Source organism: Oryzias latipes, chromosome 13, assembly GCF_002234675.1.
Source record: "Oryzias latipes chromosome 13, ASM223467v1".
Classification (NCBI taxonomy): Eukaryota; Metazoa; Chordata; class Actinopteri; order Beloniformes; family Adrianichthyidae; genus Oryzias; species Oryzias latipes.
In genome coordinates this window covers 3,177,785-3,205,528 of record NC_019871.2, presented here as the reverse complement: position 1 = coordinate 3,205,528, position 27,744 = coordinate 3,177,785, and the positions used below count along the sequence as shown (strand labels likewise).

Genomic DNA, 27,744 nt, shown 5'->3' with positions numbered 1-27,744 from the left:
CATGAGAACGTTAGTGTACGGTGTTCACAATGGACTCTTGCCCAATACCTGTAAGTGTACCGGCAGTTGGAAGAGTCTTGGTGCAGAAGTCAAAGTGTGAAAGCCTAGGTGTGGTAGTTTTCCATCTGGGCACGAATAGCAGTTATTCATTTCTCCTCTGCTGATAAATGGTCAAACGTTTGGCACTTGTGTATTTTCAAAAAGACGCTACTCATACCTCAGGATGGAATCAGAGTCCCTGATTGGTCAAAGTTCCACAAAAAACAAAAACTTGTGTAGCATGGGAGCTTTGAATGCAGAAGCCCTAAAAGCTTGTTTACATCGGCCGATTCCCAATTGGTTCCTTTCCTCTACGGCTTCTCCACGCCGCTACATCTGTCCCGCCACTATTGATGACGTGTCCGGTCATCTACGTTCGCGCGTAGCTGGGAATGCTTGGAAAATACATAATATTGTTTTTATAGCAATAAAAGGTCATGCTAAAGCAAAAACTCAATGCTTACATTTAAATGTAAACTTCTGTGCTTCAGAGCCCCGTGAAGAAATGCGTTTCTCCTCCTCGCCACGGAACAGCCGAGGCAGAGGGATACCGGGCCCAAAGCCGCTGGGGGAATTTGGATTCGGCCGTAGACTAATCATCGGAAGCGGTCGCTAAAACGTCTTTGGTTTTGGTTCTAAAGCTAAAACCCTTATATTTACACATCACAACGCTATTTTTTTAAGTCCGTTCTCAGGTTCTACATACAAACCGGGAATCATTGAACAGACAACAGCTAGAACACCAAACATCTGACCTGTGTTTCACTTCCACATTTCTCAGATTTTGATTCAAAAATCTGATTTTTTCTGTTATAAATGACTGAAACTGAGCAAATGAGACTTTTGTTCATTAAAAATTGTAGATTCTTCTAAGATGTCGTTGGAAAAACTTCCACAGAAGTCAATTTCATTCCAGAAAAATGGATTTAGCATCCTTTAACTGTAAATAAAAACCCATTGAATTGAATTTCAAGCCCCGCCCTCCTGTGCTCTCAATACTGAATACTAAAAGCTTCTATCTGACCGTTTCAGGCCAAGCGGTCAGCAAAGTCCTTCCCGGAGAGCCCAGACCAGATGATCCTCAACCAGAACGTCCACATCCCAGCTGCCACCGTCCTGATGGAGGAGCTGGAGCCCCACAGCCTGTACGCCGCCAGGGTGGCCTGTCAGAGCAGCCAGGGCCTGTCGGAGTGGTCGCCATGGGTGGAGCTGCAGACCGCAGAAGGAGGTGAGGCATGCGTGCCCTGAAATGCCCACTCAGAAGCTCAGACATGACAACACAACCAACAGATTATTGTGTTTTTTTTAATGCTTTCTGCAGATAAATTGAAAAACTTTTACAAACATGTCAGCGTTCTGAAATGAGGGCAGGAGTTTTCATTTTCTGTTCCGTGATGCTCACTTTTAGGATGGAAAAATGTTGCTGTGAGCAGACTATAAAACACGCAATGAAAGATTAAACACTTTTGCTCCTACTGTGCAAAAAAACAATGCTAAAAAACAGGCCAATAGTATTTAAAGTCTTAGTCTAAGAAAACAGACCAATAAAATCCCCCCAAAAGCTATAAATCTGTTCAAGAAAAAGCAGAACTGATTTTTAGTGGCCGTTTTTTTTTTAAGTTTGACTCTTTTATTAGGCCTTCAAGAGCGGGGAGAAATGACCCGGTGGGTCAGAAAGGACACAAAAGAGACAAACAAGAACCGAGCAGTTAGGATCTTGGAGAACCCGAGAACTATTTTTCATTTTTCATTTTGCTTGTTCATTTTGTGTGGCAGTAAAATCACAGCGGCCAAAACATTAAAAATAAAATAGGAAGTAAGAATAATAAGCAATAAAACTGTAATATAAGTAAATAATAATCATGAGTGAAATACAAAATAGAAAGAAATATTAAATAGTGTCCAAATTTGACCCTGTAGATTGGAAGGAACCCAAAAAAAATGTCTCCTGAATTCATCTCAGGAAGAAAATGAACAAAGTTGTTAATTTCTGAAAGTCTGATGACTGGAAATGACTGCAGAAGTGGCTCATTTATTTTTGGTCAGAGCTCAGTTCTGGTTATTCGTCCCCAAATGTAACTATGGGGGCGGTTTACGCAAAAATGTGCATCAGATAAAAAAAAAAAAAACAGTAACATTTCTTAGTTTTTGGTGCTGATTTTCCGGACTGTACTTCTGTGAGGCCGAGCTGGAAGTGAGTTCCTCTGTGGAGGACGGATCCACGCAGAAGAGGAACGTTCTGGTTGAAACGGAGGCTGTGATGGTTAATCGCTGAAACATTCTGAAAACCTTAACGTGTTCTGGTAGCATCTTTCTCACATTGGAGGACATGATAAAGAAAATTAAGCTTAAAATTGAGAATTTCTTTATTCAAGTTGTTGTGAATCAGGAGCAGATGAAAAAAGGCCGTTTGAAAATGATCGTATTTGTGACGTAGAAAGTACGCTGGGTGGGGCCACAAGCTCCGCCCCTTTCTTATGCCTCCACTCGAAGACACATAGGTCCATGGACGTCGTTGTTATCCTTGTCTGAGCTGGAATCTGGATCAGAACTGTACGGCTGGATAGATCCCATAATGCTCGCCGTTTTTGGAGTTGATCGGAGTGAAAGACTTCCATTTGTCTTCGCCGTGCAGGAAAACGACGGCCTGCTTAGCGCGCCCGCCAGATCAATCACACGTCTTGGTAGCTTATGGTGCTCGAATAGGCTCATCAATTTCTTCACGCCTCGGAGGTGAATTTTTGATAAACTCCTGCTGCAGGTTTTTGGGGATTTTTGGGTAAAAGCGGCATCATCATACTTAAAGGACTAGTGCGAACGCTTTGGAAATACATCAAAAGAGGATCGAAGTGGGACTTGAAAGAATTCTGGCTAAAGTTAAAACGCGTCTTTTCCCCATCATCATATAAACTAAATGGTTCCTCTTCTGCCACCTACGGTTCGGAGGTGGAACAGCTCATGAAGCGGAGGGAAACGTGGTAGAAGTGAGACTTCCAATCTTCTTCCGCTGTAGATAAATATGACTTCTGATAAATATGAGGTTCCATCCCTTAAAACTACGGTTGGATGGAGTCAACCCTCTGGATTCTGTGGAGTTTCAGGTCTCAGACTTCCTCGGCGTGGCCTTTGCTCCACTGCCGTTCAAGTATTTCACAGCATCACGGAAGAATGCTAAAACTGGAACGTGTCAGCTGAAGGTCGGTTTCTCTTTTCTGAGCCGGGAGCATGTTTCCCTGATGTTCAGAGGCCCGTTCTGGCCGTGCCGCTTCTGCTCCGTGTTTATGAAGCATCGCCGCTCTCCAAAGTAAACAGTGGAGGACAATCCCCCATCGGAGCCCTCAGTTTGGCTCTGCAGCGAGGTGGGACTTTCCATGCCAGCTCACGCCGTCTCCCCGCGGATAAACAGATACACGATGGAGACGACGGAGCAGGGCGGTCCGCCGTGGAAGCTGAAACACCAACGCAGCGTTTCTCATCTTCTCATAAACAGGAAACCCAAAAGAGGGAAGCAGAACTTGTTAGAATTGAAGCTGAAAGTATCGGTTCTTTTTTTAAAGAAAAAGTTCTAACAACTTTTGTTTCACTTCTGGAGAAAAAGTCAGATACAATCATTTCCCCTTTGAAGAAGGAATCTGTGGGATTCCCAGGATGGATGGATGGATGGATGGATGGAAGGAAAGATGGATGGATGATGGATGGATGGATGGATGGATGGATGGATGGATGGATGGATGGATGGATGGATGGATGGATGGATGGATGGATGGATGGATGGATTTTTATCATCATTGTCTCTGGTACAATGACATTCTGAACGTGCTCCCTGGTCCGTGCCACACTCACACATAAGAACAACAATTTGCCATGGTAAAACTTACCCCTAAAAATGAGAAATTACACATAAAAATATATTAAAAGTGCAGGAAATTCTAATTTAGTTGCTGTTAGATAAACGTGCCTTAAAGTGCGTAAAATCCAGGATACACAGTAAGTGTTAAAACTGTTATAACTACAGTACAGTGAATTAAAAAAAACATCCAGTTCAGGCAGTCTAGATGGAGTCGTCCAGATTTAATTATAACATGTTTGTTATAATAAAAAAAATCTCTCTTTTAAAAAAAAGTTGTTGCATCTCAAACACTGCAGCTCCAAATCTCCCTCAGATTTGAAATCTTTACGTCTTTTAGCAGATTTTTACTCCTTTTTTATTGATTTCTCACTTTAAATCATTTTTTTCTTGCTCACACGCTTACAAGTGAATTCCCGAGCCGGCAGCAAGGCACCGTGGGAAATCAGAAACAAGGTGGTGGGAGTTGGAGAGAGAAAGGATTGCAGATTAAAATGCCCTTTTTCTCCCTGGAGGGGGGAGCACAGTGGGGGAGGTTGGGAGAGGAAGTGAAACGACCAGAATTTCCTCCAGATCCTTCAGCTGCAATGAAATTAGAATTCCATATCTGCACAGCGACAGCATTTCGATTCGCCGAGTTGAAAAAAGAACGAGCAGAGAGCGTCTCACTGACGCTGCAAGGGCAAAAAGACCACCATGATAAGACCTCTGCCATGCTTCCCAAATCTTTGTGTCAGTTTTTAAAATGAAATAGTGTGGAAGCTCGTCTGAACTTCTTTACGCCTCCAGTTGTGTTGTGGGTCAAGTTGACCCATTCTGAAATTGAAAAATCGAAGAAAAATAAATATAAAAAGTAATTTTCCACTCTGAAAATTCTCTCGCCTGGATTATTCAGTGCAATAAAATAAAATAAAAGAACAAAAGCTTCATTTCTTATATTTGGAAATAAACACCAAAGCTGTTCATCAGAACTTAACAGAAGGATGAAGATGTCAACGCCGCTTTTCTGTCCATTTGATTTGCTGGGATCATTTGTTTCACCTGGCAGTGAAACTCATGTCAGTCTATTCTGTCTGAAATAAGGCCGTAGTTCACCTGCAAGTGAACTCTGGTGTGGTTCACTACACTGTGACTGTAGACGGACAGTAAAAAGGAAGAAAAAAACACGAAATTATGTAAATTTAGAGAATTTTAGTCCACTTATGTCTAAAAAGAGAAAAACGTGACAGTAAAATAGTAAAACTTACATTTTCATGCAGCGTTTTTAGAATATTGAGCGTTTTCGGGGTATTCTGTTAACATGCAGCAGGTAACTTCCTGTTTACGTTTCAGCCGTAGGCAGCTGTGGTGCAGTGCTAGGGCGGTTGACCTCCAAACATAATATTGTAGGTTCGATTCCCGATTTGCCCGCCCATGTGTCCTTGGGCAAGACACTGAACGCGTCAGTGTGTGAATGTCTGTGTGAGTGTAAAGCGCTTTGGGAAGTTAGAAAAGCGCTTTATAACTATACACCATTGACCATTCAGCAAATTTTCAGCCCCTAAAAGCGACTTTCTGTCAGATGTACATCCCGTTTCACTTTTTGAAGAATTGACTTTTTTTCTTTTTTTTTTTATAAAGTTACTTTAAGTTGAAATAATTATCTCTTTTTGTCATTCTTCAAGTTATGAAATTCATGGGAGAGTTTGGAAAAGGTTTAGGGTTCAATTTTTTAGGCTGAAAGGAAAAATAAAAAAACTTTCAGAAAACCCGGCTTTTAGATGTGAGAAGAGTTTTTAGAAAATCTGAGCTTCTAGGACGATGGAATGAGAGGATTGTCAGGAGCGGATGGGTATTTTGGCTTATATTGGGTAATCTCTGTGGAATGGAGAGGATCTACTTATGTCTGTCAGAGCAGGAGCCACTTTCCAGACAGTTTGGTCGCTCGTATAAATAAAGTTGTGAATGTTTCTTTTGTTTTCATCGTCATTTGAACCAAAGTCGCCCAAAGTTTCCTGTAAATAGAAGTGTTTTCTCTCGTGACGCTTCTTTCCAGGAGAAGACACTTCAGTGAGAAACAAAGTAAAAGAAAAAAACGTGAAAGTTTCAGAGGATAAAACTTCTGAAGGGCAGAAAAGATGGAATCTCGCCGGTTGGAAGAATAGAAAGCTGGAGGTGGGTGGAGAAAGGTGGAGCCACACTTCTCCGCTGGACTTGGCTCTGAGGTTGTTTTCGTTGCCGCTGGCGGGCAGATCTGAATCCACATGTGGAAACGATCACGGCGCCGATAGCATCATCCGTTCTCGGTTTCTCCAAACTGTCGGCGCTGAGCTCAGAGGCAGCGTCAGCGTCAGGAAAAAAAAGAAAAAAGCTCCAACTGCAATAAATAGAGTCTGTCTCTTTGGGATTTCTTGGAATTCTTGGTCTTAGAGAAAATAAATCCTAACTGGGGACGTGCAGGAATTCCATGCACCGTCTCTGGCATGTTCTCCAGCGAGGCTTCCCCTCCTCTGAGGGTGGAGGAATCCAGAGAAGGTGGAGGTGGGAGGAGGATTTCTCCTCCTGCAAAGGCAGGAACACATCAGGGGGGGGTCAGGACCTGAGCCACACATCTGACGTTTGTGTTTCAGTGCCGGAGAACCCGCCGAGCAACGTGACGGCCACACCCAACGGGACCGAGGTGCTGCTGGCGTGGGAGGTTCCTCGGGGGAAGCTGAACGGAGAACTCCAGGGCTTTTTGGTGGAGTACAGCACCCCCTCTGCAGAGAACAAGGGACCTGCTTTCTCCTCCTCCTCCCGGACTGTTAGCACCGGATTGGACACGGTGCTGTCCATCAACCTGACTGCCCCCCTGTCCAACGTGACGTTCCGGGTGTGCGCCTACACGGCGACGGGGCTGGGGCCCTGGACCCCCATGCAGACGCTGGTGCTCACGCCTTCCGGTGAGTCAAACGTCGACATCAAACCCCGAGAGGCACCGAGGAGGGTGTGGAGGCGTAAATTCTGTCGGATTTGTCGTCTCTGATGTTGACAAACTGACGAGCTTTTCTTCGTCCCGCAGGAACAGAGAGGATCCACGGTGAGTCCAGACGGTTCCCGTCCCGGTAAACGTTACAGGAGGTCACCGTGACGGATGGAAGTCCTCCTGCCGAGTTCCTCTGTGACTCCTTAATTTAGAAAAGAGGAAGGAAGAGAAAACAGGAAGAGGGGAAAGGGGGGATGGGGAGGGGGGTCATCTCGGTTTGCTTTGTCTGTTTTAAGCCAGACAACAAAAAAGAGAAAACAAAGGGGAAAAAAGGCAGAAAAAGGTGTGAGGAAGAAGAGAATGGAAAGAAAGGGCATGAAGGGCTGTATTAGCCATTGACTGTACATGAGAACTGGACTGAGTGACTCCTCCCCCTGCTGTTCCATACAGGAAGTGCCTGTTGGTTCCAAGTAACCCCATAGACGTCGATAGAGTCATTCTATTGGTCAGAAGAACCATGTGAACATGTTCTTGATAATCCTCATTTCTTTCATGATATTTCTTAGTTATTTAAGTTATAAATGGACCAATCAGATGCCTCAATAAAAGTAGGTGGAGCCTGCCCCCACGCCCAATGTTCAAAACGTACAATGTGGCCTTTCAAGAAATTCACTCCTGATTGGTGAGAGTGGTTGCCGTAGAAACCATGACTCAGACCGACTTGGACCAATCACTGCTTCCTGACGACGTCTGGTGGCAACATGCCGACGTCCAGATCACAAAAAAATGGCGACCGAATTGACTTCCTTTGGTTTGAGCCGGAAGTAAAATCCTTTCTTGTGGTTAATGTCACATTCAGTCCGGTTATCAGAGATGCTGCCTAAACACCGGGCATGTGATGTGCGTTCAAGAGCCCGTATGTAGAGGGGGGTTACCCAATGGCGCACACACCTACAGTCTTGGTGTGAAATGTCAAAGCGGTTCCAATCTGGTGAATCTTGTTCTTTTCGTGTTCACAGCTCTATTCCAATAAGTGAAGGACTTGGCGTCATAGAATTCCAGCCCAAAATCAGACCTGAAATGCTCAAATGCACAGACTTTTACAGACTTTTCATTGGAAGTGGTCGCCTGAATGTGCGTTTCTGCGCCCGGTGTGAACATGAATGGGTTTTAGAGGAAGAGGAGCAGCAGTTTAGGTCTTCATCAAATGTTGTCTAAAGTCTTAAAAGAAAAATACTTCTCAGTTTGCTTGATTTTTCCTGAACTGATGGTATGTTTTTGTCCGCCCCCCCCCTCAGGGACGCCTCCGGCTTTTTCCTGGCACTGGTGGTATGTGGTGATGGCCATCGCCGGCGCCATGGCCATCGCTGTGCTCATGGCCGTTTACGTGGCCAAGCTGCGGCGCAAAGAGACGCGCTTCGGGTGCGTTGGCCCCTCAAAGGAGTCGAACCGGGGTTTTTTCTGCTTCCTGTCCCCGTCCTCCGCTCTGACATGTTGTGCTCCTTCGCCCCCACAGGGAGGCCTTCGAGCCCATGATGGAGAGCGGGGAGCTGGTGGTCAGGTACCGGGCGCGGCGCACCTACAGCCGCAGGACGACCGAAGCCACGCGTGAGTCCCTCTGCTTTCCCAGACGTTTCAGCTGCAGCAGAAGCTTCCAGAGGCGAGTCGGGGCTCGCCGCACGCAGCGTTCCTCGAAGGAATGCCGCCCCACAGGAAGCACAGCGTTCCCTCTCATCCCAGACTGGTGGATCTGGAAACAAAGCCAGCTCTGTCCTCGTCACACAAATCACATCCAAAGTTTGTTTGGCTGATCAAAGCCAGGAATGGCGAGGAGTTTATCCTCCGCCCACAGCTGGGATGACAGACCCGGAGTGTTCCGTCAGTCGGTGCTCGTCAGAGCAGCTGAGATCCTCTGACGGCCGCAGGTCCTTCATGAAGCTGGAACTGTGCAGCCTGACCATCAGAGATGAAGAAAGGTCCAATCAGAAGGGTTTGGATTTAGGCAGGAACTATGGCAAGCCGGTAGGCTCAAAAATCCAGCATTTATGCAGCAAAAAGTGCCAAAGAAGAATTCAATCTTTTGCATATATTCCTGTCAGGAAGTCACATCTAAAACCTTTTCCGCATATATATAAATATAGAATAGATAGATTATACTGAGAGCTTTACTGAACAAAATATGTGGGGGGTGGGGGGGGGGTGAAGACTAGCTTAAAAATGATCTAAATCCTAGACGGATGTAAAAACGAAGAAATTACTGAAAAGCAGATGTGTCTAAATTTAGGTTTTTATGATAAAGTTCACTGTTTTTTTTAGCAGGAAATGACGTCAACAGTTTAATAATAGTCATGGAAAATCTAATTAATACATTTAAATGTGCAGAGTATGTTTATAGAAACACAAATAAAATGTATGTGGGGTATGTAGAAGGTCGTCCAGGAGTGACCGCTTCTTAAGGTTACCACTGTTGTCTCCTTTTATACACGGACGGCCTCCTTAAGAGATGGGATGAAAATGGAATGTACCATTATTGTGCAAGAGGTAAGCATTGGTAAGGCAGCGTCTTGCATTCTAGGTACTATCAACTTTGACCCTGTTGACTTGCCGTAGGCTGCAGCTCCATGAACCTGCATGATGACAGACCACATGCAGACCTGTAAACACAGCTGGGTCGCTTTGCTTGTCCTCGTGCGCAAGTCTTGACGCGCCGGAGCCGTTCAGAGGATCCGAGTGCAAAAGAAACTGAAACGAGGAGATCGAGAAGGTTCGGATGAAAGGGGGGGTGGAAATGAAGGAGGGGTTAAGCGATGAGCGAGGCAAGGCAAGGCAAGGCAAGGCAAGTTTATTTGTATAGCACAATTCGTACACAAAGTAATTCAAGGTGCTTCACAAAACAGAAAAATGCATTAAAATCACAATACATCATAGAAATAATCAACATAAAATTTACTTTAAAAGAAAAGAAAAAAAAAATTGAAAATTGATTTAAAAATAAAGGAAGGAAAGGAAAGAAAAGTGCAGACAGGACCTTTCAGTCATATACACGGCTAAACAGAAATGTTTTAAGTCTAGATTTGAACATGAACACAGAAGAGGCCTGTCTTACGACTTCAGGGAGGCTGTTCCAGATTTTAGCTGCAGAATATTGAAGGAGGACGGTTTTTCTCCTGCTGGTTCATTCTGTGTTCAGACATGTCGAGTAGATTTCTGTTCAGCAGACCATGGGCTGGGGGGGCTGGGGGGGTCGGGAAAGTGTCACAGGGTACAAAAAATGTGAAAAAATAAGATAAAAATCTCAAGGAGATTCAGTTAAATGTGAAATAAAAGCAGCTGTGGAGGTAAAATGCAAACGGATCAACGGCAAATACTGATCTGAGGCTTCCAAGACTTTTTGGCCAAGCGGGACAGTGTCCACCCACAGACTGGAAGGTCATGAGTTCCATTCCATGGTTGGATCAAACACTCTTAAAAAAGAGAGGAACCAATGTCATTGAATGAGGGATGTGGCTCCAGAGTGATATGGTGACTTCACCTCACTGCCCCCCCACGAGAAATATCAAACGCAGTGAAGAAATCCCACAAACCTGTTTCTCGAGAAAGAAACGTTTGCAGCTGAGTTCCCAAAACTGAGACCTGAATGTTTCATGTGAGGAGAACTGCAGATGCAGCCGAATAAAGCTGCTGATTCAGACTGTTGTCATCAGACGTTTGTGCGTCACGTTGTGGCGTTTGGCTCTGCGTTGTCGTTTTGGACGTTTGTTGGCTGCTTTCTCTCTTAATCCTGGCTCTTTCTCTGCAGTCAACAGTCTGGGCATCAGTGACGAGCTAAAGCAGAAGCTGCAGGACGTGATGGTGGACCGCCACAAGCTGACCCTGGGGAAGACTCTGGGGGAAGGTGAGGCCCTGTCGGCGCCCGCGCTGCCGGCTCTGGGAGCGCCGCGCTCACGTCCGGCCTTGGTGTCTCTGCAGGGGAGTTCGGCTCGGTCATGGAGGGGCTGCTCTCTCAGGAGGACGCCGTTCTGAAGGTCGCTGTGAAGACCATGAAAAGTGAGTAGACAGCCAGAGCTCTCAGCATCCCCCACAATGAGGCCCTTCTTCTGGGGGGGGGGGGGGGGGGGGGGGGGGGCACAGGCCACTCGAGGGCCGATCCCCGGGTCAAAGCCGAGCAAGTGCTGGTGGCAAAAATCTCAGCGTTTGATCAGAACGGCACAAAGAGAAAGCTTGTTGGAGAAACTGTGGCGCCGAGCTAATGTCATTGTTTTAAAAGAGAGCAGCTTTTGACTTTTCCTTGAAAACGCTTCATCATAGACGCACAAACGGCGTTTGTAACATGTTCGTTTTTCTGATGACATAGAGAGAAAATGAATCGTAAAGTTGAATGTCTTTAATCAAAACGTTGTGAATCAGGAGCAGACAAAAAACAATTCAGCTTGGAAAAGATCGTGTTTGTGACGTAACAGGTAAAGGGAAAGGGGGCGGGGTTGCCCTGTGCTAACCACAACTCAGAGGTGGATTACTGCTGAACTCCTGCCGCTCTGCAGAAACTATGTCCTAGAAAACAACACAGGTTTGCTGATTTTGGCCAAAAATGGCACCATTGTAAATGATCACTGAGAACGATGATCAAAGCGGGTCTTTAAAGACGATGGCGTTTTCACGTTTTCTTGTGGCGTTTTTCTGATGATGGAGGACGTATTAAAAGGAAATTAAGCCACAAATCGTTGCGAATCAGGAGCAGATGAAAGAGCGCTGTTTAAAACTACTACGGCAAGCCACAAGCTCCCTGCTCCGCTCCATTCTGATGCCTCCACCTGCAGACAAATAGATCCATGAACGTTTTCCACGTCTGACCTGGAGTCTGGATCTAAACTGTACGGCTGGATGGCTCCAACATCACTGCCACATATTTTGTTGCACCGCTAATGTTAGGTTGGGGTTGTAAGGGGCTGTAAGCTAGTGGGAGAGCGTGTAAAGGATCTTGGGAAGCGAGCATTGGCTTACGTTTCCACCAACAACTCAGACGTGGATTACTAATGAACCACGAACAGACCAATAGGTCAGAAGATGGCCGGCCTCATGACGCCGTCTTTCTGTCCACGTCTCACCTGTGAACGGCTTCTCTGCAGTTGCCATCTGCACTCGCTCAGAGATGGAGGATTTCCTGCGCGAAGCCGCCTGCATGAAGGAGTTCGACCACGGCAACGTCATGAGGCTGCTGGGTGAGAAGCCGCTCCGGCGGAGCGTCGGTGCATCTGGTCGTGATGCGTGCACGCTTGGCAGAAGCAGCGTGAACCCGCTCACACAGCATGTTTGTGCAGGTGTGTGTCTGCAGACGGTGGAGAGCGAAGGTTACCCGTCTCCCGTGGTCATCCTGCCCTACATGAAACACGGAGACCTGCACAGCTATCTGCTGTACTCCAGGCTGGGGGACTGTCCTGTGGTGAGTCTCCCCACAAACAACACCAGCAGAGTCAAACTTTCACTCACAGCCTAATGAATGCCGGTTCAGAAGTTCAGGCCGTTGTGTGTCAGCAGAACCAGATCCAGAGTTCAGCTCAGAAGTAAAGGGATTGTTAGCTGCGTCTCCACCCACGCCTTTTTTTCAGAGCAGCCCACACACTCTGAGATCACAGGCGTGAGAGTTCAGGATCCGGCACCAACAGAGATGGATGACGTGATGTTTGGGGTCCCTGAACTCCAATCAAAGCAAGACTTAGAGTAAAATGCTGAAACACAAGCAAGGTTGGCCAACTTTAGAGACGGTTCTGAGTGGAACCGGGCCACCAGGAGGAGCAGGAGGAGGAGCCAGTCAGAAAGAGGCCCTCTGGCGCCCTCTGCTGCACAGAACATGAGCTGCAGGAAGAAAGTTCAGCCCAGCGTCTGCTTTGTCCTGCAGTACCTCCCATCAAAAATGCTGATCAAGTTCATGACCGACATTGCCCGAGGGATGGAGTACCTCAGCAGCAAGAACTTCATCCACAGAGACCTCGCTGCACGGAACTGCATGTAAGGAAATCCCCACTTCCACTTTTCTGTCTCACTTCCTGTTTGTCCTTTCTGTTCTTGCCCAACGACCTTCTGCTCTGAAATGTGACCCAACACAAGTGTCTCGGTGTCTCAATCGTCTCTCTTTGACTCAGGCTGAACGAGAACATGAACGTTTGTGTCGCCGACTTTGGCCTCTCCAAGAAGATCTACAACGGCGATTACTACAGGCAGGGCCGCATCTCCAAGATGCCGGTCAAATGGATCGCCATCGAAAGCCTGGCCGATCGCGTCTACACCACGAAGAGCGACGTGGTTAGTTCCCACAACACAAACTCGAAGGCTCAGTCCGGAGAATCACAAGGGAATTATGGGAAATAGATCACGAACTGGTGGCAAAGACGGACGAGGAATGGCTGAGGAAGACATGTGAACATTGGATGGATGGATGGATGGATGGATGGATCAAAGGATGGATGGATGATGGATGGATGGAAGGAAAGATGGATGGATGGATGGATGGAAAGATGGATGGATGGATGGATGGAAGGAAAGATGGATGGAAAGATGGATGGATGAAAAGATGGATGGATGAAAAGATGGATGGATGATGGATGGATGGAAGGAAAGATGGATGGATGATGGATGGATGGAAGGAAAGATGGATGGATGATGGATGGATGGATGGATGGATGGATAGATGGATGGATGGATGGAAAGATGGATGGATGGAAGGAAAGATGGATGGATGATGGATGGATGGAAGGAAAGATGGATGGATGGATGGAAGGAAAGATGGATGGATGATGGATGGATGGATGGATGGATGGATGGATAGATGGATGGATGGATGGATGGATGGATGGATGGATGGATGGATGGATGATGGATGGATGGAAGGAAAGATGGATGGAAAGATGGATGGATGGATGGATGAATGGATGGATGAGTAAAGTTTGGTTAGGAGAAACAAATGATGGAACAAGAAAATGAGTAAAAATCTAAGGAAATTGACAAATTAAGAAGAATAGAGCTCAGTTGTGAAAACGGACGGATCGGAAAAGTTCAGGAGGACAGAAAGTTACGGATAGATGGATAAGAAGGGAAAGTGAATAAAAGATAAATGAGCAGAACAGAAGGACTTGGTTCAAACATCAACTTTTGGGTCTGTTGTGGTTTGATTTATGATTTTTGTTTTACAAAACAACAACAATTTCCAGTGAAAATGAAGGAAAACCAAGTTTCAGGGGGCTTTTACTCAACCTGGGGTAACGGGGGTCCCTTGTTTATCGCGGAGATTATGTTCTTTAAAAAAACACATGAACTCTATGAAGCAGTCATCTTTATTGTTATCCGCCATTATAGTCGTTTTAACGCTGGAATTGAATTACAGAGATGAAGAAAAGTCCCCTTTGTTTTGGCTTCCATGTACCGTAAATGCTAAATTAACGCAGAAGAAGCCAGAGCCGTTTTTGCACAAACTATGTGGGACACAAGTGGACCACAGATCACATTTCTGATGTTCTTTAAACTCTCAAAGTTCAAACCTTCACAGAAAAATCTGTCCAGGATTCTGGAATGAAAACAAAGATCTGATCAACGAAGATTTATGGAATAAACTGAAGGTGTTTTGTACAGGAGACACGGCACAAAGGTGAACTAACGAGGAAAAGCAACAAAATAATGCGTCCTTGTTCCACGAGTGATTGACACTTTACATGTAGACATACTGGTCTTCAGTAGTGATGCAGCGATGCGCTTCAACGTCGTTTTAAGCTGAGGATTGTGGGATCTTGGAGTAGATAATCAGACCAGAGGAGGGAAACCTTAAGTTATGGCGTTTTTATTTAAATTTATTTATACATTTTTTTGCCAACAGGCTGAACCCCTTTAATAGGGGAATTTTCACAAAAACCTTTCATATAAATACACCAAATTATAGAATAAAACTGTAAATATAATACAATAGAGCAGAGAAGTTCCTTATTTCAAATTTTCACAGACCTTTGATGTACCGTAATTTCCGGACTATAGAGCGCACCTGATTATAAGCCGCACCCATGACATTTTAAAGGATAGACCATTTTGTACACATGTGCCAACATTGAAACATGTTGTAGAATGAGGATGTGTATGTGCTGAAAAAGCTCCTGAGGTTGCGCTGTCCTCTCCGTCACGCAGCAGACCGGCTTTTCCAAACCCGTAGGTGACGGCGGACTTTTCAGACTGAGGGTCTGTTCGTGTTATTCACTCACAAATTACAGTAAACTTGCGTCTTCCTCGACACATATACCGTATTCCCCCTGTCTCACTCTTGCCCTTCTGCTCGAGCGCCCCCTAGCGGCCGTTAGAAAAACTGGATTAACAAAAAGAAGACAAAAATGCATAAATTAGCCGCATCATTGAATAAGCCGCAGGGCTGAAAGCGTGTGACAAAAGCAGCGGCTTACAATTCGGAAATTACGGTACGTTGGTGTTTTTTTGTAGGTATTGCTAAAGTTCTCTTTTTGTCTTCTTTAAAAAAAATAGAAATGTTTTTTTTTTATCTCTTTCGCGTGAAACCCAACATGTTCAGAGGCGTCGCAGGTGACGCCTACATTGAAAACCTAAAATCACTTTGACGTACCGTAACTCTGAACGTTTACGAGATCCACAAGAATCAGCTTTTTCAGACATTAAAAAGAAAAAAAACTTTTCATACGGGCTTTGTGTCGATGTGCATCGTTTTACGTTACTAAAGAATCCTCTGGAATAACATTAATATGATCAAACTACGGAAGTCAAAAGAACATAAAAACGGAAGCTCTGATGCTAAAGGATTAAATACAGAAGGGCGGGTAGATTTGAGAGGAAAATCCACCGTTGCGACGAAGGTAAATAAAAGTTACTAGTCAGTTTTGGATTACTAGTAAAATCAAAATATTTGTTAAACTAGTAGAGAATTTGACTGTCATGAAAAAACTGGTGTTAATCTGCGGAATGTGTCAAATCCTTCCAGGACTTCAACAGTAGTTCCAACATTGACCTGAGCCACTGCTGGGGTGTGTGTGTGTGTGTGTGTGTGTGTGTGTGTGTGTGTGTGTGTGTGTGTGTGTGTGTGTGTGTGTGTGTGTGTGTGTGTGTGTGTGTGTGCGTGTGCCGCAGACACCAGCAGGGAGCAGCTGTTAATCCTGAACATGCTTCAGGAATGATGCACAGGAAATTCTCCACATGCTTCCCTGTTCCAAATCCCGGATAAACCCCCAGCTGAGGGTTTTTTTTCTTTCCAGAAAACTTCTCACCTGTTTGTGTGTCTCTGTCTCAGTGGTCATTCGGGGTCACCATGTGGGAAATCGCCACACGGGGTCAGACGCCGTATCCCGGTGTGGAAAACAGCGAGATTTACGACTATCTGAGGCAGGGAAACCGCCTCAAACAGCCGCCAGACTGCCTGGACTTGATGTAAGTGGTGACGAAAACCACAACTGCTGTGACAGCTTCAGGCCAAAAATGGATCTGTTTTATTTATTTATTGACATATGTTCTCAGACCATGAGTGATTATTTGTGTTGTTGGCGTTCCAGATATTCTCTCATGTTCTCCTGCTGGCTGCTGAGCCCCAAGGACCGCCCCTCCTTTGAGGCGCTGCGCTGCGAGCTGGAAAAGGCGCTGGAGGACCTGCCGGATCCTCAGGACCCCGACGAGATTCTGTACGTCAACATGGACGAGTCCTCCACGGAGCTGGGAGCCGTGGGTGGCCGTGACCCCCTTGGGGGACTGCCCCCCTTCTGCCTGAAAGGCCGCGACACGGTGACCACGGTGGAGGTCCACCACCCCAACCGCTACGTCCTCTGCCCCCAGCACGAGACCAACCGCCCCCTCTCGGACTCCCTGGACAGCCTGGACATGCCGGTGTCGTCGTCCACGGCTACGCTGCCCCTGCAGCCGTCCCGAGACTCCACCCCCACCCTGACCCCGGACCCCCCCTTTGAGCTGCGGGAGGACAGGGACAGGAAGATGCCCTGGCAGTAGAGGACTTCCTCTGAGCTGCCCAAACCTATCACTGCCAAAGAGTGCCGTCCCGGCGGGGAGAGCTCCCCCCAGCCGTCTGCAGGCTGGGACGCGCGCCCCCACGTTTTACACATGGCGCTTTTCACGGGAAGGACCGCCACCTCTTTTCACGAGTCAGACTGAACTTCCTGTCGGTACGACAAGCGCAGACAGCTGCAGACCATCGGTGGCGTCCGTCCACCGGCGTGGAGCCGGGCGGTCACGCCCAAAAAACACAACAAACCTCTGCGGAACCAATTGAGCATGCCCAGATAGAAACCCCACCCCTACTTGGGAAAGGAGGCGGGCTCATCCTCAGGATGAGCAGCAAAAGATTTTTTAAAACCCGAATCCTGAATATTAGTTTTGAAAAGAAAAATGACTAATTAGTTTCACTTTTTTAAAGCATAAAAGTTATTTTTGAACAGCAAACTAACCAATAAAATCTCAGACTTCAGTGGGAGGAGCCTCCACGGTTTCTGGGAGAACATTTGATGTTCCAGACGAGGCTTTCAAACGTCCGGATCCACCTGGGTTTTACTGCTAAGTTCTCCTTTGAGATCCTTGAAGAACAAACGGGATCGGACAAACTCAGGAAGCTCCGGATCTCCAGAGGCTGCGGTTCTGCTGAGGCTAAGCCGGTCCAAACAGGTGCGGTCCAGGGGGGGTGGTCTGTGAGACGGCACGGATTCTCCAAACGAAGGACGGGTTCTTCAGCTTTGTTTTTGACTCAAGCACAGTGTTGTTACACCTTTTTATTGTTTTTCTTTTTGACATTTTCTACAACTTTGCACTAATGTTTTTGTGTGTTTAGACTTTTGGATCTTTCAGTTTTTTAAAGGACATTTTTGGATGATTTTGTTCTGCTGAAGCCCTCCTCCAAACTATTCCTTAAGCCAGAGAACAGAAAAGACTTTGGGAAGTCCAGCAGTAAAATCTTTGCATATATGCACTTATTTTTGTGGATAGAGAATCTGTAGACCTTTTGCATAGTTTTTTTTTAATCCTAAAAACAAGTTCCTGCACATATTTTGGGGAAAAAAATGTTTTTTTTGAGGCGCTGTTTTTGTTTTCGGTGTAATCTGAGCACAAACACAACAGTCGTGATCTTCAAACCATCGGCTGTGTAACCCTTGTGCTGTCCTAGGCACTTTGACATTGGGAGTTGGGTCATCTAGACCCACTAGACAGTGCTCTGAACCTTTTTTCTTCAATGATTTGTGATCTTCACTGGTGTCCATGAAATCTTTCCACCTTTATCCACCTTTGTCATGGTAGGGAGAACACGTCAATGTAAGGGGGGGGTCATCTTGACCCCATAGGATAGCACAAGGGTTAAAGTTGATTTCTTTTGGTGCTGTTTTCTTCCAAACTGCCTTCAGAGAGCCAGTATTTTGCATTAAAAACACGTCTGGAATGTTTCACCTGTTACCGATGTTTTGTACTTGGAGAAGACTGTACAGTTATTGTCTTTGTATGCAAACAAACCTTTCTACAGTATTTTACAATAAAAATAAATGAGATTCCTCGATTTTGGTGGTTTCTTTTTATTCGAGTCGTGTCGTATCTCGGCACAGATCGTATTCTCACATGACGTCAGTGCGTCCAGAGAACGTCCTAAAATTGGACGTAGAATATCTGCACGTCGCCGCGGATCTCCAGCATGTTGATCTCGTAGAAGGACATCCGGTGGGCGAAGTCGAACAGATGCTCTCCGTTCACAAACACCTTGAACTTTTGGTTTCCACAGCGAATGGACATCTGGCAGCGAGATGGAGGATTTACTGAAAAGGACGGCGCGTCTGCACCAGAACTCACCTCCGCGGCGCTCTCACGTACGTCAAAGAACTGCCCCTCCCTGAAGGGGTTGGTGCTGAGCTGGCGCTCCTCTTTGCCCCAGTCGCCCCCAATCCTGCTGTTGCGAACCACCTCCCCCGCCTTCACCCTGGGGTTCAAATGGAGGGCCGTGTTCCCGGACCCGCTCGCCACGAAGTTGACGGCCATCCTACGACGACAGCTGACGGTTAGAGCTGCTGTGACTCGGCCGTCGTGCAGGTGACAGAGACGCACCTGTCCGCTCCAGACGGCACCCTGCCTCGGATGATGAAGGTCTTCTTGGGGTGCATTCCTCCGTGGATCATGGTGGAGAAGGGAACAGCCTGAAAACATCAGAGTCCGACGTGAGTCTGCAGGAGGAGATTCGTCCACCGATGGACCGCCGGTGGACTGGGAGAGACTAAACCCACATTGTTGCTCCTTCCTCTAGGGGAACAACAGCTACTCCTCCTCACATGGGCTATTCCTAACCCGACCCTCAGCTTTCACCTGGACAAAGAGAAACTCCGGAAAGCGCCCCCATGTGGTTGCAGTAACTCACAGCACCAAGGACTAAAGGCCGCGTCACACCGTCAATTCGTACATTTTGCGCATTTTCCACGCATGAAGTGACGGTCTTTCGTGATCCATGCGTGATATACGTCATTCACAAGCGTTTCTTGAGTCCGCCATTGGTCCACGTGTGCAGATGTGCGTCGAGGGTTTTGGCAGACGAATCTGTACGTGAATTCGGTTTTGAGCTGTTCAAAAATGTTTATGCATGTTTTACATAGTTTATACGTAATTGTTTCGTAAATCTCACGCAATGGTGCGTGATTTTTTGCTAGCTGCGTACGCACATTTGTGGCTTTCCAATAAAAGTCTACACATGTCTAACAGACTTTTTCACGCATAAACCACGGATGTATGACCTTTCCTCTTCTGAACCCGTTTGTGTTCCTTTCGGGCAAAAGCAGGGGACACCCTGGACAGGTCCTGAGTCTGACGCAGGGCCACAATCACTCTCACATTCACACCTAGCGACAATTTAGAGTAACCGATTAACCTATGAAGCATGTTTTTGGACGGTGGGAGAAGGCCGGAGATTGCGGAGAAAACCCAGGGATGCACGGGGAGAACGTGCAACGTCCACACAGAAAGGCCCCCCGGTGGAGTTCTGTTTCAGGTCTTGCTAGGAGACAACAGCACTAACCACTGCGCCACCGTGCAGCCAGGTTATAAAAGAATTAATATTACGTAATTGATGCACAAGTCACTGATGAATTGCTCTCCCCGTGTGGCTCGAACGGCAGGCGTGGATGCGACTCTGGAGGCACGCCGTGCCCTTCTCACGGATCGGCCCAGCTGCCGCTCCCCCGGCATGCTGCCTCATCCGTGTAATATGTAGCGGCTGTGTGACACGGCTTTAACCAGGACTAACCCCCCTGAGCTGCAGAGATCAGGAAGACTTGGCTGTTTCCATACAGCTGTGAATATAATCATTTGTGTTGGTCTAGAATGATTTTGGATCTGCAAAAATAATAAAACTCCTTTTTTCATGGATGGATGACGCTCAAGTCATCAAGCACAAGTCATGCTAAAGACCCACTCTGATGAAAATCGCGTTTTTAACGTGTTCTTGTGGCGTTTTACTGATGATGGAGGACATATATAAAGAAGATAAAGTTTTTCTGCATTTAAATCATTGTGAATCAGGAGCAGACAAAAAACTGCTGTTTGAAAAAATAAAAAATACCGTATTTGTGCCGAAGAAGATACGCTAGAAGCTCCAACGTTGAATTTCTAACTGCCGCTCTGCAGAAACTGTGTCCTAGAATACGACTGAGGCTTTTAAACTTTGGCCAAAAGCAGTACAAAATCTAAATTAAAAGATCCCCGGGATTGCTTTGAAAATAGATCAAGAGATGATGGGAGTGGGTCTTTAAGTTTTGCGCATAAAAACAGGAAAAAAGGCGGTGTTCAGATGTTTAGAAATGTTGGTTTTAAAGTTTTCTAGAAGGAAAATGAGATCATTTCACTCACTGGGTTGTGAATCGGCTGTCCGCCCAAACCCTGAGCAGAGAAACACAACATGAGTTCAGCAGAAAAGCATCGGCCCTTCGTACGCATGACGTTATACTGATCTGTGCCCCCACAGGCAGACTGGATCCTGGAAATCCTCCCGGCTGAAGAAAAAATGGAGAAAAAAGAAACATTAGCCATGAAAATACATGTTTTTTTTTAACCATAAAGTATTTTTTTAAGATGATGTCTCACCCCCATTCCACCCGCGCAGCCTCCTGGGTATCCCCCCTGCAGAGAAAACCGTCATTCATTAAAATGGTAAAACAATACAATCATTACTGAAACAGAAATGATTGCCTCACCCCCAGACCTCCTGCATTTCCTCCTGGATAGCCATCCTAAAAAAAGCAAAACAATTTCAGGCTATTCCAGATTGAAAGTCCTTTTTGTGAGATTCTGATTGTAAAAGGTTAGAAGAGTCCATTCACCCCCATGCAGCCTCCCGGGTATCCCCCCTGCTGCAAAAAGAGAGAGGCGTTACACGTGTGTCTCATTTGAATGCGGATGTCTCCAAACACTTACTGCCATTCCTCCTGGATATCCTCCCTGCACATCACAATAAAGAAAGCTTCAGCATTTTGTCAAATCTTTCCTCTGCTAAATCACATCCGTGCGGGACGTACCCCCATCCCGAGTCCTGGATTTCCTCCCGCTGCTGTTCCTCCCTGAGAAGACAAGAGAAACAACTACGTTCAAATATTCCGGCTGGAATTCTGTGACACCTCGCTTCCCTTCCACTGACTGGTCTCAGCAGCATCTGATAGAGTTATATAATTATCATTTGCTTGCATACTATAATCTCCATAATATGATTGTCTCATTTCTATCTTTTCAGTAAGAAAACAATGACTTGAAAAGTTCTGATTATACAAGAATATGATATTCCTGTTGTTTCTGATTAGATGACCCACATTCATGTCTGCAACCTTCAGTTCTCAATAAAAGAAGGCTCCATGCACTAGGATGGCAGAACGCCTCTGTGACAGTTCGCGCTGTGACAGACTGATTCTCCTTCTGCAGAAGTCTAGCAAAAATTCTCATCTCCTGTGTGGTTCTTCTCTTTATTAAGGAAAAAGTCAAAACCCTGACAGCATCGTCCGCCATGGTTGTTGTTTTTGTTCTCGTTCTCGCCTACTTCAATGCAGAATGATGACGTTTGAAGCGTATCGATGACGTACGGGTCGGATACATGTGGGCTGGCCGTTCAGACGGCGGTCGCATTTCAAAAGATCGGATACGTATCTGATTCAGGACCACATACCCAAGTGGCCTGGGTTGCATTTGAAAAGATCGGATCTGTGTCGTTCAGACTGTCATGAAAAGATAAGATACAGGTCGCATGGGGCAAAAAAATCGGAATTGGGTCATTCCAGCCTGCAGTGTGAACGTAGCCTTAAGTCAACGTCAAACACCTGGATCTATGAGAATCTTCTGTCATCGTCAGCACAACAGCTGAACCGGACGCAGAAGTGGGTCGTAGGCAGACTCACCCCGATGACGGTGATGCTCTGGACGGAAACATCTCCTTCCACCTGGATTCCACGGACCTCCTGCACAGGCAGGCGGTGTTTGAACGTGTGAAAGTCCTTTCCGTTGACTTTAACCTGAAACCGGATTGTGTTGAAGGTGAGAAGGTGGAGCTGAGTGAACCTGCCGCGGTGGGTGGGTCGCTGAGAAGCCTCTGACCTCGTAGCCCTGTGCGCCGACCCCGATGACCGTCTCAAAGGCCTGGCCCGCGGTGAACGGCATGCTGCGGACCTTCTCCTCCGACTCCCAGGAGCCATTCCTGTAGGAGTTGAAGACCACTTTGTCCAAGCCGTCAAAGCGGGGGTTGAAGTGCAGGGCGATGTCGCCCGACGCGGACTCGTTGCATCGCAGGTTGACGTGGAACCTGCCCGCGTCCCAGATAAGGCGGGAGAGGAAAGACGGTCAAAAGGTGCAGGTGGAGCCCAGAGCACAAAGGAGGAGAACTCTCCTCATGTGGGTCCAGTGATTTATGTGTTTGACAACCCAGATACGAGTGTTTTCAGAAGAGGAGGGACACGTGAGGAAGTGTGCGATATCAAACTGTCCAAACAATGGGACCCGCCCACAGTGAGATTACAGAAGGTGTTCCCAAACGGCCCAGCAGAGGAACCATGAGTACCTCTGAACATGAGTCACTAAAGAATGGACCTAATGGTGAGACAGTGAGATGTTTGCTTTCGGCAGTGACCTGGAGATGTCCTTAGGAATGGAGCCCTGGATGTAGATGGACATGCCTTCTCTCAGGCCTCCGTGGATTGGTCCGAGATACGGAATTCTCTGTAACACCAGAAAGAGTGAGAGTCTGCCCAAAACGATAGTTCAAAAGAAGTCAGGAGATGTTCAAGGATGTGAGAGTGGAGTTCAGATGATTAATCTGCTCAACCCTGGTCTTCAGGATCTCTGTTTTCCAGGTCTCTCTGCTCTGCTTTCTGCTGACTAGCTGACTCAGGTGTCTCCCTATTCTGACTGACTGACTGAACTGTATTTGACAATTTTTGATCAACACATTTCAAAAACTAAAACCTATTGGATATGACGGTCCATGTTTTCTGTCCTGTAGTTCATCATCTGTCCACTAGGGGCAGTAGAAAAGCTTTTCCTGTTCATTTCAAAATGGCAAATTAGCAACATCTGTAAATCTTCAGGTGTAGTTACGCTTTGTCTTTGTTTTTTTGTGTTTTTTATTGTTTAATGTCATTCTTTTTATCATTATTATCAGTTAAGTTTCTATTTTCATCAGTAGAATAGAATAATTGTATCTTAAATATACATTTAAGTTGTGTTATGCCCTTTGCTTCTCACTTTTGTAACATTGCATTGGTGTATTGTATTTTTCTGAGCGTTCAGTTAAAAAAACAGTTTTGGTGGGAAACATTTAGCTAATTTTCATAACTTTATGGTGAGAATAACTTGTTTATTTCATTACAACCTGCAGTACTAAAATAATATAATGATAATTTCTTCCTTATAATCCAGTTCCAGTGGATCAACTTTAAATAAGGCACTTTTTTCTCAAGCATTCTCTTCAATACTTTTTTTTTTATCTTAAGCTGGCATTATTGTGAGAAAAAAATGACAAAAACACCAACGGATCATAATGGATACAGCCTTTTATCTCATAAAAATTAATATTCAAAGGTATTTTTATAGATTTCATTAAAGGGTTTAAAGAACATCTTAATAAAAAGCTACAAACAGAGATGAAGGAAAAAACACGTTTAAGCGCCACGTTTAAGCGCAAACTGTCCCAGCATCTTTTAGGGGAGAAAACCTGCTATTCGATGATAAAGATGACAGAAAAAGTAGAAAGGTGTCATTTATTTGACCTTCCTCAGAGATACTCACAGGGTTGTAGACCGGCTGGTAGCCTGGAGGAGCGACGAAAGTCATGGCGGCTCACAGGAAGACGGTAAGGATGACAGAAATGGGGTTTTGTTCAGCAGCTGCTTGGTTTTATACCAACGCTGGAGGAGAACTCAGCAAGTTTAATGCAGAAAAACCTCTGCACGGACAGCATTGATGACTCAAAGGAAACAGAGGTGTGGCAACTCCGTTAGCCATTGACAGAGATTTTCTTTCATCAGAACAGTGCAGCGTGACTGATGGCTGGAGGAAGACTCATCAATCACATGAACAAACCGGAAACGACAGAGATTCATGACTTACTGCCGATCCTAGAATAACAAAGACTTCCAAGCACGAGTAAATGTTTCAACGGAGATGAAACGGCGATGGTCTGAGGTCATGAGGAGTGACCTTTACCACAACTGTTTCATAACTTTCTGTAGAATTAGCCAACGTTTCCAGGGCTAAATGAAGCTTTAGAGCCCAGAAAACACAGAATAACAAACTCTTGAACTTTGTTGCATGTGAAAACAAGAGGAACTCCAACCACCTGATGGAGAAAACTTCAAAAGTAACAAACTTTTAACAAACACAGAAGTTGCCGCAAGTTAAACTATTGATCCATCAGAGAAAAGTGTGAAATGATCAGCGGAAGACGTTCAGTTGCTGCTTGTTGTTGAAGTTTCCTCCTTAAGTGATCGTTTGGAGGAAATCGACATCATCGAGCATCAAACCACTTCTGCTCCAAACTTACCTCGTTTAGCGTCACAACATCAGGGGGTTTCAAAGCTTTTGCAACGAAGGGCCAGGTCTGATGACAAGGAACCGTGTGAGGGCCGACCTGACTGTTCAGTTAACTCTTTTAGTAGCATTTCATTTAATTGAACTATTTAACAAACCTTTTTATTGCAATACCATACTTTTGAACATTTAAATACTTTAGCCAAACTGTCAAATTCAAAGTTAACCTGTTGTGGATAGCACGTCTCGTCTGCTAGCGCCTCTTCATGGCGAACACGAAAACGACGTAACCACGCCGACCACAGCTTCTAAAAGACGCTGGGGCAGCACATCATTGACTTTGTGTTTGTGTGGAGTGTGTATGTGTGTAGGGTGTGTATGTGGAGAGGTTGTGTTTGTGTGGAGTGTGTGTGTATGTGTGTATGATGTGTGTGTGTGAAGTGCGTATGTGTGAAGGGTGTGTATGTGGAGAGGTTGTGTTTGTGTGGAGTGTGTGTGTATGTGTGTAGGATGTGTGTGTGTGAAGTGCGTATGTGTGAAGGGTGTGTGTGTGGAGAGGTTGTGTTTGTGTGGAGTGTGTATGTGTGTAGGGTGTGTGTGTGAAGTGTGTGTGTGTGTACGGTGTGTGTGGAGTGTTTTTGTGTGAAGGGTGTGTATGTGGAGAGGTTGTGTTTGTGTGGAGTGTGTATGTGTGTAGGGTGTGTGTGAAGTGTGTATGTGTGAAGGGTGTGTATGTGGAGAGGTTGTGTTTGTGTGGAGTGTGTATGTGTGTAGGATGTGTGTGTGTGAAGTGCGTATGTGTGAAGGGTGTGTATGTGGAGAGGTTGTGTTTGTGTGGAGTGTGTATGTGTGTAGGGTGTGTGTGTGAAGTGTGTGTGTGTGTACGGTGTGTGTGGAGTGTTTTTGTGTGAAGGGTGTGTATGTGGAGAGGTTGTGTTTGTGTGGAGTGTGTATGTGTGTAGGGTGTGTGTGAAGTGTGTATGTGTGAAGGGTGTGTATGTGGAGAGGTTGTGTTTGTGTGGAGTGTGTATGTGGGGAGGGTATGTGTTTTATAATTTTTACTTTTTTGTCTTGCTTTTTGGTTTTTAATCTTGGAAATTGTTTTTATGTAAAACAAATGTTGCTATTTTTGTCAGAAAAGTGTTTTACAAACAAAGTTTGATTTGATCTCTAAACAAAGCAGGATGTTTCTGTCAGAGATCAGCTAGTATTTACTAGGATAACTAGTCAAGTTACTATTTATTAATTAATTTGAACAACATACCTGGTTTTAAGTCCCCCCCCAACCAAACTATGTAAAAAACAAAACAAAACATCTTATAATCTGAAAAATATAGTACAGGGAGGAAAAACGACCCCTAGTGGTTACATGGTGAAGTGACGTGACTTTAAATAGTTTGTTTTCAAACATGCTTCAATCCGGAAGTCAAATCATTGCTTTAGTAGCTTAACAACTACTAGACATATTTGGGAAGACTAGCAAAGACTTTTGGAATAAAGTCTGAAATATTTGGACAAAACTTTATTTAAAAGAACTAAGTGACTCAAAACGAATCAAAGACAAAACCGTTCGTGTAAATCAAGAAACCAGCTCCAGCTTTCCTTAAAATAATCTGTTTATTCTGTATTGAAACAGGCTGAAATGAGAGGAGAGCAGTGATCTCCGTTCACTTCCGTCCACCTGTTCTGTGGAAACCGCAGTGAGGATCCACACGCTGCTCAAACAACAGCAGAGAGATGCATCCGTCTGACATCCCAAATAAAAATAAAATGAATCCTAAAACATTTAAAGGGAAAAAAAACTCAAAGACCACAATGGGCGTTTCCTTCTGACAGCAAAACCGAGCGTTTGTTTCAGCGTAAGACTGTCGGATCATCAAAACACGAAGAAAAATAAATATGTGCATCTACGTTTGGTGTAAAACACGAGCCTCCATCCAGGCAGACGCTCATCAGACACTTTGGAGGAGATGCTTCCCGGTTTCCTCTAAAGCACTCGTTTGTGCATAAAGTCACATCACACAGGGTCTCATCTGCGCGTCGACAAGAAAAACCTCCGGATGTGTGTTTGTGTTCAACACACAGCCAGGAAGTCGGTAAGACTTCGGCGTCATCGTCACGTTGGGAGCTTTCCTTCACCGTCTGAAGGAGAGGAGCAAGAAAAAAGGCGGGAGTCTTCAGGGAGACACCAGAGAGGGCGGAGCTGCAGCTTCCCGCCTCAGGAGGCTGAAGCTCAGCGCGGCTGAAGCAGTGACATCGCTATAGGCACCGGAACGTTTACAGCAGCAGCCACACAAAGGCCATCCCAGTAGGACAGAACGCAGCAGAGGCGGCCCGACGGCGTCCTGCTGCCGGCGGCACAGAGGGGAGTCACGAGTGCATAGCTTTGTAAGACCAGAGGAAAGTGCAGGTGAGAGACGAGACTAAGACGTGAAAGTGATGACGGCGGAAAGCTCAGCTCCTTAAATGGGTGTCTCCTCTGCGTGGAACCCGGATGGGGGACGTTTATCCGAGCTGGTCCTCGTACTGCTTCCTGAAGCAGTCTCCGGCGGGGAAGAAGTCCCAGCAGCGCTCCTGGTACATCTTCCAAACGTAGGACTCCTGAAGGCGGGGAAACAAAGCAGGGGTTCAGCTTCTGTTTGATCGGAAATGAGGTCAGGAGGACTTTCAGGATCACTGACCTGGCCTGTGTGTTCGGTTTCGTCTTTGTTGATGAGATACATCAAGAAGAACCTGCAGGGGAAACATTTTCACATTTCTTTTTAGATTAGGAGCCTAAAGAACTCAAGAAAAAACAATTCCTCTCTTAAAGTTCCACTCTGATCATCAGGAGGGCAATAGAGATTCGCCTCTTAGAAGTTGCGGCACGCCCGCCTCCACTTCCCGT

At 45.8% G+C, this 27,744-nt stretch overlaps 3 protein-coding genes across 14 annotated transcripts in view; 1 reads left to right on the top strand and 2 right to left on the bottom strand.

Moving 5' to 3' along the window:
- Positions 1–18,375, top strand: part of axl (AXL receptor tyrosine kinase) — a 36,208-nt gene extending 17,833 nt beyond the window's left edge. Inside the window, exons 7-19 of the mRNA XM_023961299.1 lie at positions 1,072–1,267; positions 6,496–6,807; positions 6,927–6,944; positions 8,129–8,252; positions 8,347–8,438; positions 10,630–10,725; positions 10,800–10,877; positions 11,957–12,049; positions 12,149–12,270; positions 12,727–12,836; positions 12,971–13,130; positions 16,120–16,256; positions 16,379–18,375. Of these exons, the coding sequence (XP_023817067.1) occupies positions 1,072–1,267; positions 6,496–6,807; positions 6,927–6,944; positions 8,129–8,252; positions 8,347–8,438; positions 10,630–10,725; positions 10,800–10,877; positions 11,957–12,049; positions 12,149–12,270; positions 12,727–12,836; positions 12,971–13,130; positions 16,120–16,256; positions 16,379–16,826 (1,986 nt within the window). The 3' untranslated portion in view covers positions 16,827–18,375. The remainder of the gene's footprint in view (positions 1–1,071; positions 1,268–6,495; positions 6,808–6,926; positions 6,945–8,128; positions 8,253–8,346; positions 8,439–10,629; positions 10,726–10,799; positions 10,878–11,956; positions 12,050–12,148; positions 12,271–12,726; positions 12,837–12,970; positions 13,131–16,119; positions 16,257–16,378) is intronic.
- On the bottom strand, positions 18,372–25,210 carry LOC101156514 (galectin-4). 3 transcript variants are annotated; one of them, XM_011482211.3, is made up of 14 exons: positions 24,117–25,196; positions 22,960–23,048; positions 22,431–22,635; positions 22,235–22,348; positions 21,368–21,409; positions 21,267–21,290; positions 21,173–21,202; positions 21,047–21,082; positions 20,937–20,972; positions 20,816–20,845; positions 20,703–20,732; positions 18,915–19,003; positions 18,684–18,849; positions 18,372–18,605 (listed from the first exon to the last, which is right to left on the bottom strand). In XM_011482211.3, the coding sequence occupies exons 1-14, from the start codon at positions 24,159–24,161 to the stop codon at positions 18,462–18,464; spliced, it is 1,080 nt and encodes a 359-aa protein (XP_011480513.1). In that variant the 5' UTR covers positions 24,162–25,196; the 3' UTR covers positions 18,372–18,461. The 3 variants fall into 3 exon arrangements, with proteins under 3 accessions (XP_011480513.1, XP_023817068.1, XP_023817069.1); XM_023961300.1 differs by having other exon boundaries at positions 18,372–18,849; positions 24,117–25,210; XM_023961301.1 differs by lacking the exons at positions 21,047–21,082; positions 21,173–21,202 and having other exon boundaries at positions 18,372–18,849; positions 20,937–20,975; positions 24,117–25,207.
- A 1,245-nt stretch (positions 25,211–26,455) lies between these two features.
- Positions 26,456–27,744, bottom strand: part of ryr1 (ryanodine receptor 1) — a 119,986-nt gene continuing 118,697 nt past the window's right edge. For all 10 annotated transcript variants that reach the window (XM_023961413.1, XM_023961415.1, XM_023961414.1 and 7 more), the window contains 2 exons: positions 27,539–27,590; positions 26,456–27,458 (listed from right to left, as the gene is read on the bottom strand). In XM_023961413.1, the coding sequence (XP_023817181.1) occupies positions 27,363–27,458; positions 27,539–27,590 (148 nt within the window). In that variant the 3' untranslated portion in view covers positions 26,456–27,362. The remainder of the gene's footprint in view (positions 27,459–27,538; positions 27,591–27,744) is intronic.

Coding starts and splice junctions, on each gene's coding strand:
- LOC101156514 (XM_023961300.1), bottom strand. CDS start 24,161: ATGACTTTCGTCGCTCCTCCAGGCTACCAGCCGGTCTACAACCCT. Junction 23,049..24,116: donor ACCAGCCGGTCTACAACCCT/GTGAGTATCTCT, acceptor CTGGTGTTACAG/AGAATTCCGTATCTCGGACC. Junction 22,636..22,959: donor ATTCCTAAGGACATCTCCAG/GTCACTGCCGAA, acceptor GGACGCGGGCAG/GTTCCACGTCAACCTGCGAT.